This window comes from Centroberyx affinis, unplaced genomic scaffold (genome assembly GCF_046629955.1).
Source record: "Centroberyx affinis isolate AG114_WGS23_722 - 3 ecotype Tasmania unplaced genomic scaffold, CSIRO-AGI_Caff_v1 ptg003179l_1, whole genome shotgun sequence".
Lineage (NCBI taxonomy): Eukaryota > Metazoa > Chordata > Actinopteri > Beryciformes > Berycidae > Centroberyx > Centroberyx affinis.
In genome coordinates this window covers 272670-293639 of record NW_027281226.1, presented here as the reverse complement: position 1 = coordinate 293639, position 20970 = coordinate 272670, and the positions used below count along the sequence as shown (strand labels likewise).

The 20970-nt window shown below is 40.4% G+C and overlaps 2 protein-coding genes across 4 annotated transcripts; one reads left to right on the top strand and one right to left on the bottom strand.

Annotated features, from left to right (window-relative positions):
* The first annotated feature begins 5659 nt into the window (after positions 1 to 5659).
* nme6 (NME/NM23 nucleoside diphosphate kinase 6) lies at positions 5660 to 11455 on the top strand. Of its 3 annotated transcripts, none has more exons than XM_071537996.1 (6): positions 5660 to 5675; positions 6735 to 6796; positions 8030 to 8132; positions 8754 to 8793; positions 9589 to 9749; positions 10565 to 11455. In XM_071537996.1, exons 1-6 carry the CDS (start codon positions 5660 to 5662, stop codon positions 10714 to 10716), a joined length of 534 nt encoding a protein of 177 aa, XP_071394097.1. In that variant the 3' UTR covers positions 10717 to 11455. The 3 variants fall into 3 exon arrangements, with proteins under 3 accessions (XP_071394097.1, XP_071394096.1, XP_071394095.1); XM_071537995.1 differs by lacking the exon at positions 5660 to 5675 and adding an exon at positions 6237 to 6468 and having other exon boundaries at positions 6701 to 6796; XM_071537994.1 differs by lacking the exon at positions 5660 to 5675 and adding an exon at positions 6237 to 6473 and having other exon boundaries at positions 6701 to 6796.
* Positions 11456 to 11972: 517 nt separating this feature from the next.
* Positions 11973 to 14560, bottom strand: baalcb (BAALC binder of MAP3K1 and KLF4 b). Its single transcript, XM_071538004.1, has 3 exons — positions 14377 to 14560; positions 12857 to 13056; positions 11973 to 12140 (listed from the first exon to the last, which is right to left on the bottom strand). Exons 1-3 carry the CDS (start codon positions 14558 to 14560, stop codon positions 11973 to 11975), a joined length of 552 nt encoding a protein of 183 aa, XP_071394105.1.
* Positions 14561 to 20970: the final 6410 nt, after the last annotated feature.

Below are 20970 nucleotides of genomic sequence, written 5' to 3'. Positions count from 1 at the left end.
AGTGTGTGTGTGTGTGTGTGTGTGTGTGTGTGTGTGATTCAAGATAATTCTTTTAATTTCATTCCACCACAAATTCATTGAGTCATTCTAAAGAACAATTAGGCCAAAGTGGGAGGAAGACAGGAAAGGAGATCAGCGGTTGAGTGGCATGTTAACTCCAAATTGGGTCAGCGAGGTTATTTTTATCCCATGTTCACATACCGGGGCCCCCGTTTGCTAATCACTTTGTTCCCCTCTGTCATACCCATTTGCCCCGTTGCCAATGTCCCACTGCTTTTGGGGAGGTCACAGCACACTTTCGTAGCAGGAGGATATAATTTCCCTTGGGATAGCAGGTAGAAGTTAGACTAACCCGAGACCAGTTTCTTCAACAGTGGATAGCACAGACATTTATGGTATGAATAATCCGGCAGCTGACACCAGACCAGGTCTTGCTCTCTACATGGGGCAGATTTATGCACAGGATGGAACGACCTAACTGTCTTAACCCCTGTTCTGTGGAGGAAACTCCCTGTGGGAGGTGGAGAACTGACGTTAGCCCTCCTCCATCCGATTGATTTTTAAATCTCATCCTTACCATCACAAAAATATCCCCTATTTGGATGTGTTTTCTAGATTGGCCTGTGATTTTATGAGTGATAATATATCTTGAGAAGGAAGAGAGTGATGATAATGAGTGGACTGTTCACACATAATGTCTCAGTGTATTTGCAAAGAAACTTTTAATGCTGACAAGAAATGTGTGACAGATGTGTTTTAGTTCACTGATTATATTTGCTGAGGTTTTCAGAAACCAAGGCAAAGAGCAAAAACAGCAACAGAAGCAGCACGTGGGAAAAAATCCACAATATGAGAGAATAAAAAAGTAAAGTAAACCCCAACAACTAGGAAAGGTAAACAATGCTTCAAGGAGAAATATTTATTGAACATAAGAAGACCATACAGGCCTACATTAGCATGTTGAGCTACACTGCTATCATGAAATTTCACCACGGTGCTCAATCACACTAACAAAATAAAAAGCAACAGCAACAAATGGCAAAAAGTAAAAGCGAACAGCTTGATCCTAAGAAAGCTAAAACAGATATCTTTGTAGCATGTTGCTGACTCATTGCATGGTCTGACATTAACGCCGCTCTCTGTCTGTCCTTCACGGGCCACGCCAGTTGCCGGGGCTGAGGTTGACACAGCTGCTGCAGGGAGCCTGGTCCCGTGTGGTGAAGCAATGGAGCAGAAAGGTCAAAGGGCAGCAGCATTTAGGCTAAAAGAGAGAACAGGTGATGGAGAGGTGAAGGCGGCTCGCTCCCGTGAGCCACGGAGGGAACAAAGGCATTTTGATACATGCTTTGAGGTCATTGGATTTTAGAATGAGGAATTGCAATTCTACTAATTCTAGAAACTGCAGATGTTTCAGTTGATGGCTCATTTATTTGCTTGTTTGGTTGCAATCTCGCAAACAATTTCATCTCCATTATTTAGAAAAAAACAACTCATAAACAGATAAACTCTAATTAATTCAAAGAATCTCTCAAATTATACTTTCATCAGTATATTGTGAGGCCTGGTGGTGATTGTAAAATAATCTGAACAAACTCTTTGACCCATCTCATCCTGTCAAAGCACCATGGTCAGGGTAACAATGACTTGTGAAGGCCATGTGGTTAAACAAAAGGTGGTCATCCTTCATTCAAACACCAGTGGCAGACAAAGGAGACGAAAATACTATTTTAAAACTATTTTCAATGTCACATGAAAAGGTGTGGTCATGGCTTTGTGTTTATTACAAAAAATATATATATATATAAATATATATATATGGGGGGATTGCTATAGTGTGTGTTACCATTTTTGTTGATTAGCTTTCCACTACAATTATAGTGTTACGCTGAATTTCTGGAAATGCCTTGGAAGGTGGTGCTCGAATTATGATCTGTTACTAAAGCCCCAAGAGGTGTCAGAACAGGAAACTCATCCCTGACCTGGGAATTCCCACCTAGTCCCCTCTTAACAAACAACTCAGACATAAAAGGGCTGTAGGTGTTACATGGGGGCCTGTGTCTCCCTTTAAGTGGTGTCACTGACCCTGTTGTAATGGTCAGGCGGCCTCTGAGTGACCGGGTGACAGGTGAGCTGCAATGTGGTGGATCAGTAGGACAGTGATTCTTAGCCTTTTTCATATCAAGGACCCCTAATTTAGTCCACATTAGGGACACAGACCCCCATTTGATGAAATTTTGTTTCTTCGACCCAAATCTGAGAATATTTTTATTGTTAGATATGATTTTGTCCAGAATTCCATGATTATCTACTGTATACTGCAGCTACAGAGATAACAGTGAAACAATGATCAAAATAGTCATTCTTCTACATCCCCTAATTGTGTTAACTTCTTGTAAATGAAATAATGCTGAAGTTTAACAATTGATCAATTTGCTGGGGACCCCCTGTAACCCCCTCAAGGACCCCTGGTAGACACCGGACCCCATGTTGAGAACTACTACACTAGGATATGCAGTACAAACCTGGCTGTATTTTTTTTTCTTTAAAAAAATATGAAAACAGAAGTTAAATTCTCATTTCCCCACTTGCATATAACTTTTGTGTTGTGGATGTCACCTTGAAAGCTCTTCTTTGACTCAGCATGATTAGACAGGACAGTTCAAGTGCTTTTAATATATATACGGTATAAAACAATTTTAGCTTCACTGGCTAGCAGGATTTTGGAAACAGAATCATCTTTATTCATGTACATGTACAAAATGCCATTTACAAAGAATTTTGACTTGGAATTTATATGTTCTTTCCATTTACATTAGATACAGATTTTACATGATACACAAGAGACAATAATTGGACAGGCACACACATACAGTGCAAGTAAAGGGGGCAGGATGGAAAGTAATTCACAGTATTCATAGCATATGCATAGAGTAAAAAACATTTTCAGTGATATTTTCAGTGCAGTACATATGGACATACACACATCCTTTAGCCATGCTACCGAAATATCATTTGTGTTCATGCTTACATGGTTGGCAGCATTTCAAATTGCTGCCCATTCACTACTGGTGTGTGCCTATCAATTACCCTGCTGAGGGATGAGTAGTGTAGAAAGGCAATCTCTATGTTAAAGACCCTATATTACTGTATCAGATCGTATCAGACTACACTATTTGTGTACAAGGCCACTATACTATTTATATACAAGGCCAGTTACTCTATGAGTGTTGGTCATGTATTCACACAAAATAAACATACGATGCCTTGTGCACAAGTAGTGTAATCTTATAAGACCAACAAACACATGAGGCTATATCAGGCACAGCATTTGGCATTAATCCTGTCTCATTCATGTATATATCTCACAATTCTCAACATACATTTCCAGAATACAAAACCCCTTTATCACTTTACTCAGAACCCCAAAAGATTGTCTAGTATCACAGGAAAGTGGTCTCCATGCCGCTATGTGACACATATTTCCACATGATCCCTCTGTCGTGGCTCCTGGTGGAGGAATGAATGTGAAGTGGCCTATGGACACCCAAGTGCCTAGAGGGGGGGGGGGGGGGGTCGTCAGTCAGCTGCCCGGCTCCCACCAAAAGGGAATGACAACTGCAGGAGAGCCAGCAGCAACAGCAGCAGCACTAGTCAGCAGTAGCAGCGACACCAAGATAAAACAGAGATAGGGTTTATGGTGGGCAGAGAGCAGGGGGATCAGCTGAATCAGCTGCCCAGCTGAGGATGTTTAATGGAAGAGTCAGCAGTGATCAATGACGCTCTCTGTTACGTCCAGTTTGTCTACTGTCCCACTGGAACCTGCTCATTCCTGATGAATGATACATGTTTTAGTCAGTTCAGGAAATTTGCCTGTCTTGTGACTGTACATGATGGATTTCCCAAATGAATAAATAAAATAAAACATTTATTCATTCATCCATCCATCAGGAGGGACCAGATTCAATAGAGATATTAGATTAAGTGGATATAGAAGAGAGAAATACAGTGGAGAAAATGCTCTATGCTCCAGAACTTCCCAATATTTGACTTCATCCTGGTGTTCATAAAACCACTCTTAAATTTCACATACAGTAAAATGGCCTCATATTCCTTTACCCTTATACCACCATGTAGAACAATCATGACCTAATCACTGCCACAAAATGGCTGCCATAACCATTACAGATCCACTACCATGTTTAACAGTTGGTAGCAGACTTATCAGACCATATTACCGTTTCCCATTAGGAAAAGATCAGGGCATTGATCTTGGATTCAAAAGATTTGTGAATGGCTGCCCTGCCATAAATTCCAGCTTTGTAAAGCTAATGACATTAAGTGTTTGTTGAGACTCTATCACAGGGGTGTTGATACTTCTGAGGCTGAAGTTTTATGGTGTTTAGCACTATCATCTTAAATATCTATCGCTGTCAGTTAGCTTCGACTTGCCACCACTGTTCCTCTTTTCCTCTTTGCCAGTGCGGTTTGTCTGTGTTTGGCACATTAAATAATTTTACCCTTTTTGTGACCTATGCACCTGCACTTTTTGGACAAACTATTTGCCTGTTAGCTGCCACGTTTTGCTTTGAAAACCCATATACAGATGATGACTGTCAGACCTCTTGGTGACACAAACTGGCATTCAATAATTGTTATTTTGTTACTTTAAGGTCCTTTGTTATTTGGTGTATGTGTTATTTTCTCCACCTCTGGAGTAATAAATCCTGCTCCTGGGTTTGATGTAGGCTCCTGGTTGATTCTGTGGTTTAGGAAAAGACAATGGCCTGCTGTCTGAAGCAGTCTGTGAGTAATGGTAGCCACCATTTGTTCATCTCTGATCACCCATGTGTGTTTTGTACAGCGGTTTGTTTATGACAGCACAAACAATGCCTCAGTTTTGGTTAATAAAGATGAAAAATGTAGTACAGACCTACATTGTGTAGTTTTTAATTGATTTTCCTACTGTACTTTATTAAGCCAGCATCACACTGATCCCCCATTCCCCTTCTCTCCTGTGTCACCCCGTCTCCAAGCCCCATCCCCACCCCCCCCTCCTCCTGCCGACACCTCCTCTCGTCCTCTCCATCCCCTCATGGGAGGCAACAGCTGTGGTGTCACCCCAAGTCACATGACATTGGCAGGTGGGAGAAACCTATGTGGGACAGTCATCCCCCTCTTCCCTTCCCCCCTATTCTTTCTCTTTCTCTGAATGTCACCCCCCCAAGACCACCACCTCATTTCAAGGGTGTGGCATTTTTGCATTGCTGGAATGTGTCCAGTGTGTGGAACTCATACTGTATGTCTGATCTCTCACATTGATGAAATTCCACAGACAAAAGTATCTCTTGTTGTAGTCTCTGATTGTAGCTGCTATGCTGTCAGTTACTGAAGAGAGAATCTAGTATTCACAGAGGATCCAACCGTAATCACCTGCTTTACAATTCTATCATTGTTTGAGATATTGAACTTTTTTGGGGGTGACTAGGACATTTGACTTTAATCTTAATTTCATCTCTGCCCTCAAGCTACCTTGGCTCTATAAATGGTTGTGGAACAAAGTCAAGTGGAGCATGCTGTTTGAGCTGTCAGCATGTCTACATTCAAGTCAACACAGAGGGAATAAAGCATGATAAATCAACTATGTGGCTTAAGGGAGCCTATGGCATGTGTAAAGGGTGGGTTTACATTGAATCCCCACCAGCTCCAGGGACGCCGATCTCTTATGGGGATCAACAAAGTAGCACATTATTACTATTAATGACAGAGGTCATGACATATGCCAAAGGTCTTGAGCTGGACCAAAAACCGAATGTTTATGTGCACATGGTAACAGGTATCTCCCAAGGCCAGACGCTCAAACCAAAGACTCTTATTTAGTGCCATCAACAAAAGACACAACCTAGAACTGCTCCATTGCCGATGAATCCAAAAAAAGTCCAAATGTGTAGATGAACAGAATACAAAAATTTGCTGCAGTGCTAATAGTTACAAAGCAGAAAACCTACCCATCTCCCTTTAAAATCACCCCTGGTCCTGTTGGCACATTATCAAGTCTTGCTTCATTTGTGTGTAACTTTGTTCATTTTTACAAATCTAGACTGAACAGTCATATAATAACCTGAGGTGGATTTTCTTCTGACTTGGTCTCACTCACAGTGGAATTTCAATCGCCACACTTAACGTGGAACTACATGTACTGTTTTAGTTTCTGGGGACAGTATTTACGAACGGACTGACTCGTATGGCGATTGAGTCCAACACTTAATATCTTAGTACATACATACACAAAATCCTAATTACATTACAGACACTTATATTTCATTAGGCAGTGAGTGGAGACGTAACGTAACGTGTTCCTAGATACTTCCTATAATATGGCTGCGCACATTGCACTGCTCTCGACTGCAAACTGACCGGTCAGACAAGACACGCTGACTATTTCTGAAACTACAGTTATTCCAGTCGCAAGTAAGGTCGGTAGGCTACTAATACTGGATATAATGCTGAATCTTAGATTAGCAGTAATGATATAAATGCAAACGTGACGTTCTTAGCGATACAACATTCTACATAGTAACGTTACATTGTTGCTACAGTTAGCTTCTTTAATGCAGTGTGACAAAAATGGACTTTGACCTTGCGGAAAACTAGCTACAGTACTGTTGTTAACGTCATAATTTCTGTTATTCTTTGTTTCTAGGCAATGCTGCTAACCATTGGTCGCTGGTCCAAAGCACTGCAGCTCACTCTAGCGGTCATCAAGCCAGATGCGGTTGCGCATCCTGTGATGCTGGAGGTGAGAGAGCCTTTCCTCTTTCTGCTCATTCACTTTCACAGTGAGTGGGCTAGCTGAAAGCGAGCACATGCTATCCCTCTAGGCATGGATGTGTAGTTGTTATTGCTGTAAAGGCTTTATCTGCTTCTTTGGGCTCCAACTTTGTTTTTGTTATTATAAAGGCTCTTTTTGGTGCTCTAAATACTTTTACATACTTTCAGCCAGAGACTGTCTTCCAGCTTTGTAGTGTTCACGTACTTAAGGAATGTTCGGATGCATAACCTTTTGATAACCTATACTTTGTAGGATTTTTTTTTTCCTAAAATAAATTAATGGCACAATGAATAGTGACATCTGGTGGTCAAAGTGTAAACATTTTTTAAAAGATGATGAGATTTCTCTTTTTTAATTTAGCTCATTGTCAAACAAAATTATCACAAGAAAAAAATCAGAATCATACCTCTCTTCGTGTGTTTTTATCGCTGTCTGGACATCATCCTCCTCACCCTCCCTCCCTCTCTCCTGCCTCCTCTCTCCTTCCACCTGATTGCACCTGATTGTCTCACAAGATTGCAAGACAATTGGTGTCCATGAAATGCAATGTTGTAGGTCATGCAGCCCACAACAACAGCTCAATGTGGCACAGGTTAAAATGGTGCACATGTTTTCTCTAGGCATTAACAAAATTGTCGGAATGTATTTGATTAATCACCTCCATCTTTGACCAATTTATATTGGTTGGTAGGCAAAGTGATAAGGATCCATAGTGGCTTGCAATTTGATGTAGGCCTATTCCTCTGAACACACAATTTCATTCAATAGATTTCAACATAAAAGAAGCTCACTTTGCTGCCTTGATAAACTCACAAGCCCCAAGGCCTCAAATGGATGAAAGTTGTGTGAATCATAAAATATTCCATTATCAGAAGGTTCCATTTGAAAGCCTCATAAAGTGAACCTGTTTTACGTCTGTTGTCACCTTAATAAATAGTGGAGGAATGGCTCCAGAAGACCTTTGTATTTATTAGTATTATCTAGTATTTTGCTGTCAGTGTCATCCTTGGCAGGCCTAACACTTATATCAAAATGTTTACCATTTTCCTATAAACCTTTTGGAATAAATTTGCACATGGCAGCCTGTATGCACATTTGACCCGAACATACCTACATCATCCATACAGACCTAGTTTACTGGTTAACTTGAGCTATAGTATTGTACAAGGAGGTAACACAACATATTTTATGTTCTTTCAGGCTCTTCACCAGAGAATCCTGGACAACAACTTTGTCATTGTTAGAAGCAAAGATCTGGTGTGGAGAAGACAGGACTCTGAGAGGTTTTATGCTGAGCATGCAGGTGTGGAAACATCACTTGTCTGTGTTCATTAAGTTCCCTATGTATTCAAATTAGCAAGGCTATACCGCAGTGGTTCCATCTGACCAAACAACTGAGTCAGCTACACACTTGGCTGATGCATCACTAATTCCCATGTATCTAGGCTACATAACAAGCGTAGTACCATCAGTTACTGTTACCATCCAGAGAAGAATTTCCTGTGAATATGTGGTTGGTTATCCATTTTCCATTTTGTCTAGCTTCAAAGGCACAACTTGAATCAGACCAGTCAGAACCAGATGATTCATCCCCCCCTGTGTTAATTGAGCATCTGCTTCCAGAGAAAACCACCTGCCTTTAGTAATGGCACAGTTGTTTCTCTTTGATGTTTCTTCCAAAGTCGGACGATGAAGAACAATTTTCAAATTGCCCAAGGCTTCAGGCATGAATGAGTTTATGTGTGATATCTTTTAGATAACAAGAGCTGTCTGGGAGGAATACAAGGCTCCTGGCTCTTTCAGACCTGTGTTACCTCTGTAGCGCACTCGCATTCTAGTTGTTGCTTTATCTATTGTCTGTTTCCCTCCTTGAGCTTTAGAGGCATTTTCACTTCAAATGTTTTGCTTTTGTTTTGCTTCTTAGGGCGATTCTTCTATCAAAGACTTGTAGAATTCATGTCAAGGTAAGCTTTACTTTACCCTGACAGACATGTACAACTATTGTGCTTTCAGGCATTTGGATAAGTGCTGTTTCTTTTGTCTGATGTATTGGAAAGGGAATAACTGTTAAAGCATTGTAGGGAAAAGAAATAGCCTTATCACTTAGCCCACTGGGCTGACACATAAAAGCACATCTCGGTTGATAACGCTCTTATTTCACGCTCACCAAGTCACCAAGAAATCATTTCTATCCAGATTTTGAAACATCACTACAGGGGTTTCAATTATCAGTAGACTACTATGTTTAGCGCTCGACCCCTGGAGCAATCGTTTGAAGATCGGCATGCAGCCTACCTATTATAGTTTGTATGGGCTCCTCATGCCGAGGACCCCCACTGGATTGCTAAAGGTTCTTGTAATCACACTTGTCATCTTTGTAGAGTCACCGTGGTGAAGCCACGGTTGCTACAGTAACCTTTCCTTGGGTGATGTTATTGTTAGTGGAGACACAAAATGGATCATCAGCAAGTCCAGCTTGAAGCACCCCCTGTTTGCCTTGTTTTGCATAATCTGATAGCTACATACGCTGGATATGTATTTATAGGCCAACTTTCTTCATAGGGGGTTGCAGAGAGAATAGATTAAACTTTCACTGTTTGGCTCTCTATTCATGCCTAGTCATGCATCCAGCACTCCAAACTAAAGGTTTGTAACAGGCAGACAGAGCAACACATGGTTTTGCACTTGTGGCTCATACTGTACTGTACTGATATTTAACCATGAATGCTCAGATTTTTATTTCACACTCTTACCCCCAGTGGTCCGATGCGGGCGTACATTCTAGCCCGAGAGGATGCCATACATCACTGGAGGGAACTGATGGGACCAACCAAAGTGTTCAGGGCCAGATATACCTCTCCTGCCACCATCCGGGCCCAGTATGGACTCACAGACACAAGGAACACTACTCATGGCTCAGGTATGAAGCCTCATGATACAAGAGTAATTATGCATATGTTGTTTCTAATTTAAAGGGGTATTATGTCATGTATTTACGTCTTTCAATTTTAACTCTCCTTAACAATTTATGCTCTTGCTCACAAATTCCCAGGGCAACCTCTTTGCTTTACAACAAGTCCGAAGGCCAGTGCATCTTTACAAGGGCAGTCAAACCACATAATGTCCTACAATTTTAGCAGGTTTAGTGCAGGCCTGGAATTGCACTGAAACACGGTGTAATCATAGGCCAGAAACACAAGCATAGGGAAAAACTTTGCCACACATTTAAAAGTGATTTTTCAGGCAATTTGTAAAATGAGTATTTGACGCACATCCATAGTGCATCTTAATATCTGCCTTAATATTATTTTGATTAAGTTAAAATCAATCAAGTATTTGCTTTAATTTTACATTCAGTAAGAGTCTGAACCTATTGATTTTATTATGGCCCTAGTACTAGATGAGTGGTACACAAAGTGGTCTGAAATTACAGCGGTGCAGATTCTTAAGGGTCTGATTGTTCAACAATAAGCCCTGTGTGACCAATCATAGAAGTTGCTATTCTGTAATCATTATACACTCTTGTAATCATAGGACAGATCTGAATATTTCTCTAGGTATATAAAGTGCCTTTATATAACTGAAGAAATATACTGAAGAAATGTACATATTCACCCCCTATACTTCCATTTTTAGACATGCTTAAAAGATATGTGTTTGTTCTAGTTATACATTTATTAAATTTACCAAATGTTCTTAATAGAATATTTCTTAATCTGCCATTCTTCTTACCAGATTCAGCTGAGTCGGCACACAGAGAGATCAACTTCTTCTTCCCAGAGTTCAGTGTGGAGGAGTGGATGGAGAAGGAGGAGCCATCATTCAGAATAGGAGAGATACAATACGACCAGAAAAAACAGATCCACACACTGTCAACACAAAGCTGACCACAGAGCAGATGTTAGAATAAAAGTGATGGCCAACTGTACAGTTAGTGATCTAGGACCACAGAAAAAAACTCTTTGCAATTGCTCATCTTATAGGCCCATTGCACACAGTAATGCAAGCTGCCAGAGTCGATGTCGCATGCTACGTGTAAGGAAGATGCTGCCAAAAAAGTGCATGTTTGTTCTTCTTCACTGTTTTTTTTGTGTTTTAAGGAAAGTGGGAGAGGACATTTAGCATTTCACTAGTTCTCCATAGAGTATAGCGTATGTAAAGCAAATATGACAATACGCTCATCGCTTGTTTGTGTCATCAAAATAGATCTCTCTTGAACATGTTACTAGTCATACAACTTCTATGATTTGAAAATGATCAGAGCCATAAAGAACCCTTGTTTGATTTATTGTAAGTAAAAAACTCACGAGACTTGGGAGAAATAGATCAGAAATCCAACACTGTATTGTTTTCCCGACATTAAAAAAGGTAGAAATACAAACAACGCATGATTTATGAAGACTTTTTCTACATTATCAACACAAACATAAAAGCAGGCTTTACACACTGTAAATAGTGCAATCAACACAATCAGATTCAGATTCCTGAGCCATTCAAATTTAAGCCAGCGGCAACTACATGTTGTATATCAAAGTAGAATAACAAACTATGTATGAAATATTTATGTGAATATTCATGTGTGTAACATTAGTTTTATAGCATAAGCATCTTAAAATGCTTTCCTAAGATTCCAGTTCACTGATTGAATGAGCCAAATAATGATTGTCTTTCCATAATTTTGAAAGCAGCTGTCTGATTTGATGTACTATGTATTCACTTTTTTTTTGTCTGATAATGTATGCTAAAATGTCATTGTTTTTTTGACCAACCTACATTTTCACATGTAAACATCATATTCTAAAACACTTTTTTACCTGTCAAGATACAGTAAAACAACATTGCTGTAACAGGCACATAGAAATACCTCATACAGTATTAAATACAATACGGCCTAGTTCACCATGTTTTTCAGGAAAATGAGACACTCTAACTCGCACAGTTCAAAGTCCGTACAGTACAAAGTCAGACATCCCTCTTGTGCTTTCTTCACATACTTATGGCCATAAAATCAGTCTATAAATCCCCTGCAATCAAACCTTCAAGTTTTCTCCATGAAACAAAATGAATTCATTAACAGATCAACCAGTGTTCAGTTATTTCACAGTCATCATTTATCTTTGGCTCCTACCTATCCTCGCTGTACTTAAGTGTTTTGTGTGGCCACCTGTTTGAGACTTTCAACAGGTTTCATAACCTCGTAGGTGGTGAGGGACTTCTCCTTGATCTTTCCGCTCTTGTCCACCTGACGGATGCTCTGTGTCACCGTGATGGTCACCTGCTTGGTCGACATTCGATTGTCCTGCCACTTCGTCTGGGAAGGGAGGAAAGAGAAAGAAGGGAGACGAATTGTAAAAATAATAAAAAATATGGCATCTGAAACTTAGCAAGATAAAGCAGAAACAGATGACAGGTATATGGTTAAGTTAACTGAGATGTCAGTAGTTTTAATTGTAACTTGCGGCACAATGCAGTAACTGAAACAAGAGGCACTTGAGCTGCTTAATGTCCCACCATAATCACCATAATATATTAAACATACACAGTTATGCTAATGAGGTCATTCATCAAGCTAATTCATGTATTAATTACCAGATGTTTCAGTGTTAATATACTTGTCTTCACATAACACATGGGTGGTATTAATGTGAACCCCATATCTTAAAGAATCAAGGAGTTATATTGCTTTCAAGAAAATTCATTTTTCTCATTAATATGTAAATTTATGCAGCAAGGTACTGCAAAATCTAATCAGATCATCGACTATAGGGGGAATCTGTGGTGTAAGTATGAAGTTTCTATCATGTGTTGTTCTTGAGTTATTGTATTGACAAGAATATGTATAGTATAGAAAGACGCCACCATGACAACATAAGGTCCTGAATACTATATACCATGGTGTATTGAGTCTCTCTAGACCTCTATCCACAATTGGGCGAGCCACGGCTCATTACCTTTACAACAGGTGTCTTTGCATATGTTGAACAGAGTAGACTTTGGAGCTATCAAAAGCATCAGAGAGCAACTTACAATCTCCTCGGTGCGCAGGACACTTCTGCGCTGCACTGTGGTGCCAGAGGAGGGTAACACCGCCTCCTGGTGAGGAGAGGCCAGTATTGCAGGGGGGCTGTTGGGTTTCACGTCATTCAGATTGGCCTCAGACATGGCCGAGCAAACCTTCAGGTACGCCTGAGCCGGAGGAGGTAGACCGTCTTCAAAGAAATCTGGAACTGGAACAGAAAAAAACTGGAGCTTTGTCCCTTTTGCAGCAACTAAATCACTATACATCCACGCGTGTGCTCTTATGAAAAGTGCTTTACTGTGAGGGTATACTTGTGGCTCCAGTAGCCTGAAGATGGCGAGTTTGTGACTAGTAGTGTGTGTTAACTGCTGGCTAGAATCTTGGAAACTGGGAATCTGGAAACTTTCTTTGAAAGGAGGGGGAAGTTAATCAATAACCCTCAACATGAACCTTCAGTTTGTCCTTGGGCACACCCAATGACATCCTGGGTTGACATCATGCCTCTTTTCATGTCATCCCAAATCTCAACATCCACTCATGCCAGTTGGGTTGGCTAGGAGGTTTGAATGACATCAATCCAGGAGTTTGTTTTTCTGCTGCACGTGACCCACTGACCTCCAAACCCTTGACATTATGAAGATCACCATCCCTTTAGTTAATGGATCCAACATACAGTGTACAATGATTGAAGGAGTCTTTATCAGAAGTCACTGCAGATAAACTTAACATGGTCACTGACAAAGATTTTACCCATTTGTCTTGTGACTGACTGTGACAGGCAACACAACAGATTGGATGCCCTTTTTGAAACAAAGTACTGCATGGTGACTCATCAAATAAACATTACCATATTTGAAAAACATACCTTTTTTGTGGACAGATGTATGCTATATTGTTACAGACCTGTTGTTGCCAGCTGCTAATTAATTTGGGCAGATTTGGATCTGTTTTGTCTCTTCAGAAAGTAGCTTAACCGAATTTGTCTTCACAATTAGATCAAGGTTCTCTTATCGCATCAGCTAACGGTTGTATCCGTTGCCATGTGAGCCAGATCCTGTTTGTGCACACTGGCTATTGATGCAGCCTATTCAACCCGTCCACTGATTCATCTCTCCCCCACATCAAAGAATTTGTGCCCAGAAATGTACAGCGTCCCTGGCAATGACAAATTTACAAACTATAGTACCAGTATAGTCAGATCCATCTTCAATTGTCACACATCCCGCATTGCTCAATTGGTGAATATGTTATAGAGATAATCAGAACATAATGGGTTTGAATTCAGAGCAGAACATCCATGAAAATGAAGTCACACATGATCACCGGTTACAAGGGCTCCAAAATGAGAAAAAAAAAAAAACAACAGATAAAATAATTGGCATTTCAAATATACCATATTCTATGGTGGGAATCAATTAAGTATTCATTCAACAATTCATGGATTATTAATTTGTTCAGCCTAGTCCCCGTTAGAGATCAATTAAGTATTCATTCATTCATCCACCGATCCATAATTCATTTTTCTCACCAGGGCTGATTGTTTTCTCGGAAGCGAAGCCGGCCTCGGAGGAGTTCTCGGAGGGGATGCTCTGGATGGACGACAGGGGAATGTCAGTGTCGGTGCTGGTCAGCCACGTCGACTCCGTCTCCTTGGTCCAGCTCTCCAGGTAGCGAGGCTCCAGAGCGTCTGTCCTGCTCCCCCCGCACCCCATGGCTCTGCCCTGACTGAACCCAGCTGGACTTTCTTCAGCATTTAGGAAGAAAATAATTAGAGACAGATTGACATTTCAGGTAAATTCAATTATAGGGAACTGTAGTTTCTGTTCACATTTTAGATTGAAGTGAATGTGTATTGAGCCAGATGTTTTTCTCGGGATAGAAAGACCACAATAAAGCAGAGCCAGTCATTTTACTTATGCTTGCAATTCCACATTGGTGATATAATAACTTAAATAATATAAATTGACATTATGTTGTTTAAATCTAGACATTGGAGCAGATATTTGCTCATATGACACCAACACAAACTTATGTACCATCAATTTTAATACTTACAAAACCTAAGAATCTCTGGTGGCACAGGATTGTGCCACCTTTCACAGCAGTGTGAAAAACTGAGCTTCCTCATAAGATTAGACAGACCAAACACTTTTATCCCCCAAAGAGCAGGTGGAGAGGTTTCATCTGCATTAATCCAATCACTTTGTCATTTTTCCCTGAGTCACTGAAGATATCATTTTTCTATGTCCATCCACTCGGTCAAGGAGAAACACACAGCACAGATCCTGAAGCGGGCCAATCAATCACATTTAGCCACCTATGAAATTGAGAGAGAGACAGAGAGAGAGAGAGAGAGAGAGAGAGATAGATAGATAGATAGATGTTGGTTAGACTATGAGAGCAAGATTATAATGGATGAAAATACAGCAGTTTTTGTTTAAATGAACCTGATGCCTCAATATAATAAAACTTACATTAAAGTTTCCTTATTGCACGCTGACAAAGATTGCAATGTATGGCTTTACTGATGTAGTAAGACTGAATGAACTGTTCAGGCCTTTTTTGGGCTTCCCCCTGATAATTAGGCTCACATCTGTCAGTGTATTGATTAATAACATGGTCGTCTCACGTGCCAACGTACAGCCTCATATAACATGATTTTGATAAATAACAAAATAGATGATGCAGATCGAGGCACGATCCATGCACACGAATGGTCAAACAATGACATCTTCGCAGCTCTCGAACCATTTTTATCACTATAGGCCACGCGAAAAGATAACCATTGATTGCATGAAATAAATCAAATGAAAACGCTGCGAGGTGTGCATGGCAGAAACGCGAACGACGCCGTTTAATAGGGTCGCTGTCGGCTAATGGAGCGAAAGCAACCACTGCACAGTAAATTATAGATGGTAAAGGCTTACTGATGATGGGAATTCCTTTTTTTCCTCGTCTCGGTCTTCCTCGGTGTCGTCTGCCAAACCATAACACATTGTCAATAATGACACTCCTCCCGGTCTCTAATAGCCTGGGCACGTGACCGCACGCTAAATTATGCCAGAGTCATTGGTTTTCTCCGCTTTTCTCATCCATCCTCTTTATCAGAGGTTACTACGACGGGAGAGTGAAATGTAAATCACTCACCCACTTGTTTTGGCTCACGAAGGTGACGAAACATCTATTTTTTTATTTGAATTAACACGTTACATATTATTCAACTAATTTCTTGAAAATTAGGCTTACCTCAACTGTTGCCAGATAGGGTAAAATGTAAAACAATGTAACTAATGCTAATACTGTTGGCCTCTATGTTAGGCCATGTATAATGCTATGTATAATGTACTATATAATGTATACAGTTGTGTATACAAATGTACATGTATACACACTTACAAAGGATGTGTCATTTTAACACATCTGTGTGTCTTCTTTGGGACAATGCACACTTGTGTTACTTTTCAACACAAGATATGTCAGTAACAACACACAAAATGTATTGTCATTAGGTTGTGTTGAAAAGTGTGTGTTGTACCAAAGAATATACGCAGATGTGTTGAAAAGAGTGTGCATACCATATTATTTACAGTCTATGGTACACATTTCAGTGACAAATGAAATTAAATGAGACTAATGTACATATCACATGCAGCCATAATCCCCTCAAGTGTTTTGAAGACAAGAAATGTGAGTCAAGAATGAGATTTACAATTGCTTGATTATATTTGCTTTACATTTAAGGCATGTAGGTGACGCTCTTGTCCAGAGTGACTTTCAATGAGCGAGGTAGGGATTCAGTGTCTTTCTCAATGGCACTCTGACAGGACACACTGCTGTTGTAGGGTTTGAACCTGTGACTTTATGGCTACAGGCCGGTCACTCCCACCACTAGTCCACCTTACCACTCCAATGAGATGTTCACTACCCTGCCCACAAGGGGACAGTCACAGCCCACTTCTGCTCTTATATGGGTCTGCTAATAAATGCCAGAAAACAGTAGGCATATTCTTAATTAAAGACTTAAAGGGTTAGTTTAAAGGTGAGTTGGTAAATATTTCACTTAGGTGGTTGTTCAGTATTTCTAAAAAAACTGACTCAAAAACAGATGGGAACAAAGATGATGTGAAATATAGGCCTAGTCATAGACAATCTAACAGGTAAAAATACTGATGGATTACTGCTGTCCTGTGGAAATGTTCAGTTCACCACGCAGCAGTTGTCTCCTCCAATACTGCATTTCCATAATTGCTTTTGAAACTTCTCACTTGGCAGCAAAGTGCACATTTATCACAGTCCTGTGATTGCTTTGGTCAGTGAGGAGTTTTGATTTCCATAATAAACGGCAGAAACAATAAATCAGAAGCAACACACCTCTCATTGTGTTGAATTGTCTGAAGCAATGGAGCATTTGAAAAGTACAGCTTTGAAGTATTTAATGCCACTTGTGTAAATCAAGGTGATTTTTCATGTGTGTCAGGATGCATTAGCTGTCAATAAAGGAAATTGCAAAAAAGAAAAGAAAAATAGAGATTCACCTATAAGATCAATTCACTAATTAGCAAGCTTACTAAGCTTGAGTCATATTTACTGCTACTCAAGCAGAGGAAATTATTTGTCTGACCTTTAACGTGCAACATTATAAATACAGAGCCCAATTCAATTAGTGAACCTCCCATCAATGCACATATGCCACTAATGCTGCTTTCATTAACTCATTACAGTGTGTGCCTCATACAAAACCGCTGTGTGTAGTGAGCAGCCAGCTGCCTTTCAGATAGAGGCAGGATGGATAGCCTGCTATCAGTAATGTATAAACTCTGTCCACCTTGTTTTTTAATATATTAAACACATTTTTATGGCATTTCTTCACTACTGGACAGAATACAGTGGAGAGTGACAAGAAAGACAGAAGTGCTCAAAGGAATGATACCCAAGTCTGAGCAGGTTTAGCACCCATGACACCTTGCTCACTTAGCATGCACTCCTGTCTGCCGCACTGCTGACCCTCCCCATTATATACATTCACAAGCTGAAAAGCACTCAGCCGAAAAACGCCGTCACACACACACACACACACACACACAAATGGATCACAGAGAAGAGGCAGAAACTGAATCCTGGTCCACTATGAGGAATTAGCAGAGAGACTAAGACCCAGCTGCCACGTGGAGCCTTGCCCTTCAAATACATATTCAACCATTATTTTGTCCAGGTCTGGCAGGGCCTGAGCTGAATCAAATCCCCCTGTCTTCCTGAGCTCGGCCCTCCCTTCATTCCCCTGTCACCCAGCTAATGAATCTCGCTTCTTGTAGACAGCCTGGTCAATATGGGGCCGGACAGCTTTGATTTGTATGTCCTGCCCCTCTGTCCTATTGGACTACTGGTCAATAGGCCTGTCTTCCCATTACCCTGGCGATTAATGTGGCATGCTGCCAAACACTACACAGGAGTGACTGTGGTCGAGCTCTCAGCAGTGTCTCAGCTACAAGTGAGCCTGAACGGCATGAAATTAAACGAAATGAAAATTCGCCTTAAAGCAGGTTTCAGCATGCAGCAGTCTCCCTCTGAATATGAGCAAGTCTGTCCCAAAGTTAGAAATCGGCAAACCAAAGTCTCTAATCTGTGATATCTTTGATAGACAAGATCTAGAGCTGCTCCACTGACAACAAATTGGAGACTGATTTCGTCAGCAGGCAGTATGTTTGAGCTTTTACATCCAAATGAGCTTTATTTTGTTGCTGCACTGATAGTTATGTGCCCACATCCCTGAAAAATCACTCTAGATAATGTCATTGTGTCCCCAAGGTCTGTCTCTCATTCACTGTCTGTTGCAGCTCCTGATTTTGTTGCTATGAGAGAGACTTGTTGACGTTCCCATATCTTGGCTGTTCAAGATCATATGGGAATTTTGCTTTCATTTTCCCTTTAAATTTGTATATAGTGTGCGTGTGTGTATGTGTGTGTGCGTTAAGCCAAACTGTGTGCTTCAGCTTGCTTCAGTATTCATCGCCCCTGCTTTACTTTAAACAGCTGGTGAAGGTTGATAGCGAATATGCATTCTCCATTGATTTACAAAGTTTTGCAGGAGGGAAAATAACTATTTTCTGGCAAATTCTGTCAGAGGGGAGTGAATGAGCCAATGTGAGGTGGGGAAGGAGCCAAGTGCAAACTTTCAGTGGGATTTCAGTGAGGCAGGCAGTGAGTTGTAGTACTGGAAAGCTAATTAGGATGCCTGGTGGGGGGAAAAGTTGCTCCCTATCAGAAAGGTTCAGTGCTTTTATGTGTCCATTCGCTGATTGTCCTGAGTAAAATGAAGACTGCAGTTATAAAGTATCCTGTGGTAAAGCTTCACATGGAAGACAGGTCATTAAATCCTTGCACTCCTCAAATTCATGCCAGTGAGGACACACAGGAGAGTAAATATACAGTATGTAAAAAAAAAACACCTTTCACAGTATGTATTTCTTAAGGCAATCGGCATCACCGTTTAGCTCAGTTCTCTTTAAATACAAAAACAACAAAAATGAGAAAATACATAATAGAATGCTAAAGCATTAAGCAACAGTGTAATTTGGAAAACAATCAAGCATCAGAAAAAATAGAAATATATAACTGATACAGAGACCATATCATGTCCACTTATCCAGATTCCATCAGCAAATTGTAGATATTGGAGCTGCTCGCAGGACAGCGCGGGGCTTATCCAGATTGTGCTTGGCCTGGACGTTGCGGTTCAGCTGCATCAATCACATCTCTGGGCCTTTTCTTTTTTGGCAGGGACGTGGCTTCCCTCGGACTGGCAGTGACAATCCCTCCCTCTCATGCGGAGCTGTGCCAGCGACCCTCCAGAGGTTGTGTTCTTTCCATCCATCATGGTCTGAGCTAACATGACACCTTTTCATTAGTGCAAAGTGCTCCAAAGGATACGGCCCGAAATAAGCAAGTGGGGCTAACACAATAGTATTCACCAGGTAAAGGTGATAATGAGCTGCTCTTAAGTTCATTAACTTCTTGGGGAATAAGGAGGGCATTACGTTAATTGTATAGACAGCTCAGACAAGCTCACTCAGTCAGTGAATTAATAGCTATGAAGATTTTCACTTTCTATTCTCAGACTCGTTTTTGCAAACTGTTGATTTAACATAACCGGTTTGACTGAGCTTTGATATAATTTATATAAATTAATCACAGATCTGAAAAGTGAAGCGTTTCTTCTGTAATTAGCCCAAATGGAAGCTGGGGAAAGAAACTGCACTGCACAGCATCATTAAGTATGGATATATCTTACTCTCTGTAAAAGGTTCTTCATTTTGGAATAAGTGAATCAATATAATACATTATACCTTGATGAAACTAATTTGAAAAAGCCTTATCTCTTAACTAAAATGTCTGACTATGAATGCTGAGTAAGACTTTGTCAAGACTTTGTCAATTGTGCAACATCAAAAGTCATGTTTGACCTAAAATATGATTCATATTACCATAATGATAAAGGCATTCCCCCTGACTGATTTATGTAATTTCCCTTACTGTCATTTACATTATCGAGGGAAGTGGTGAATCGATCCTTCGCCACTCCTCTGGTCTCAATTGATATTTCTGCCTTTTAAATTCTGTTGAATGCTGGCCCATAAATGCAGCCTTTGCACTTTATGTGCTCCATTCGTTTTATCCCGCTAAACACACAACCCTAATCCTATCAAAGGCAAGGAATATTCCAGAAAGGGCATTGGTGGGGGCTTACGGAGCGAGAGAGAGAGAGGGAGCATTAGCATTCATGGAATTTCTGGGGACAGACTCTTAGTTTTAGCGAAATTATCTTGGGAAACTCTGCTGGAGCTAACATAAACATTAGCGTATGAACTACCAGGCCAGAGTCTGGAGCGTGGCTGGAGTGTGGCTGCCACTCGAAGCCAAAATTATGTGACTAAACACTAGAAAGGATAATGAATTTTGGAGGTTTCTAAGAGAAGGTCAACAAGCTGTCAGTTGAACTACTATTTCCTTGTATGACTTAGAAAGTCTAACACTGGTTGTTACAGAAAAGTATAAGAAAAGTTATGGGACATTTTGAAACATGAGATATTTCAATTCTAAAATACAAATAATATATTATTAAACA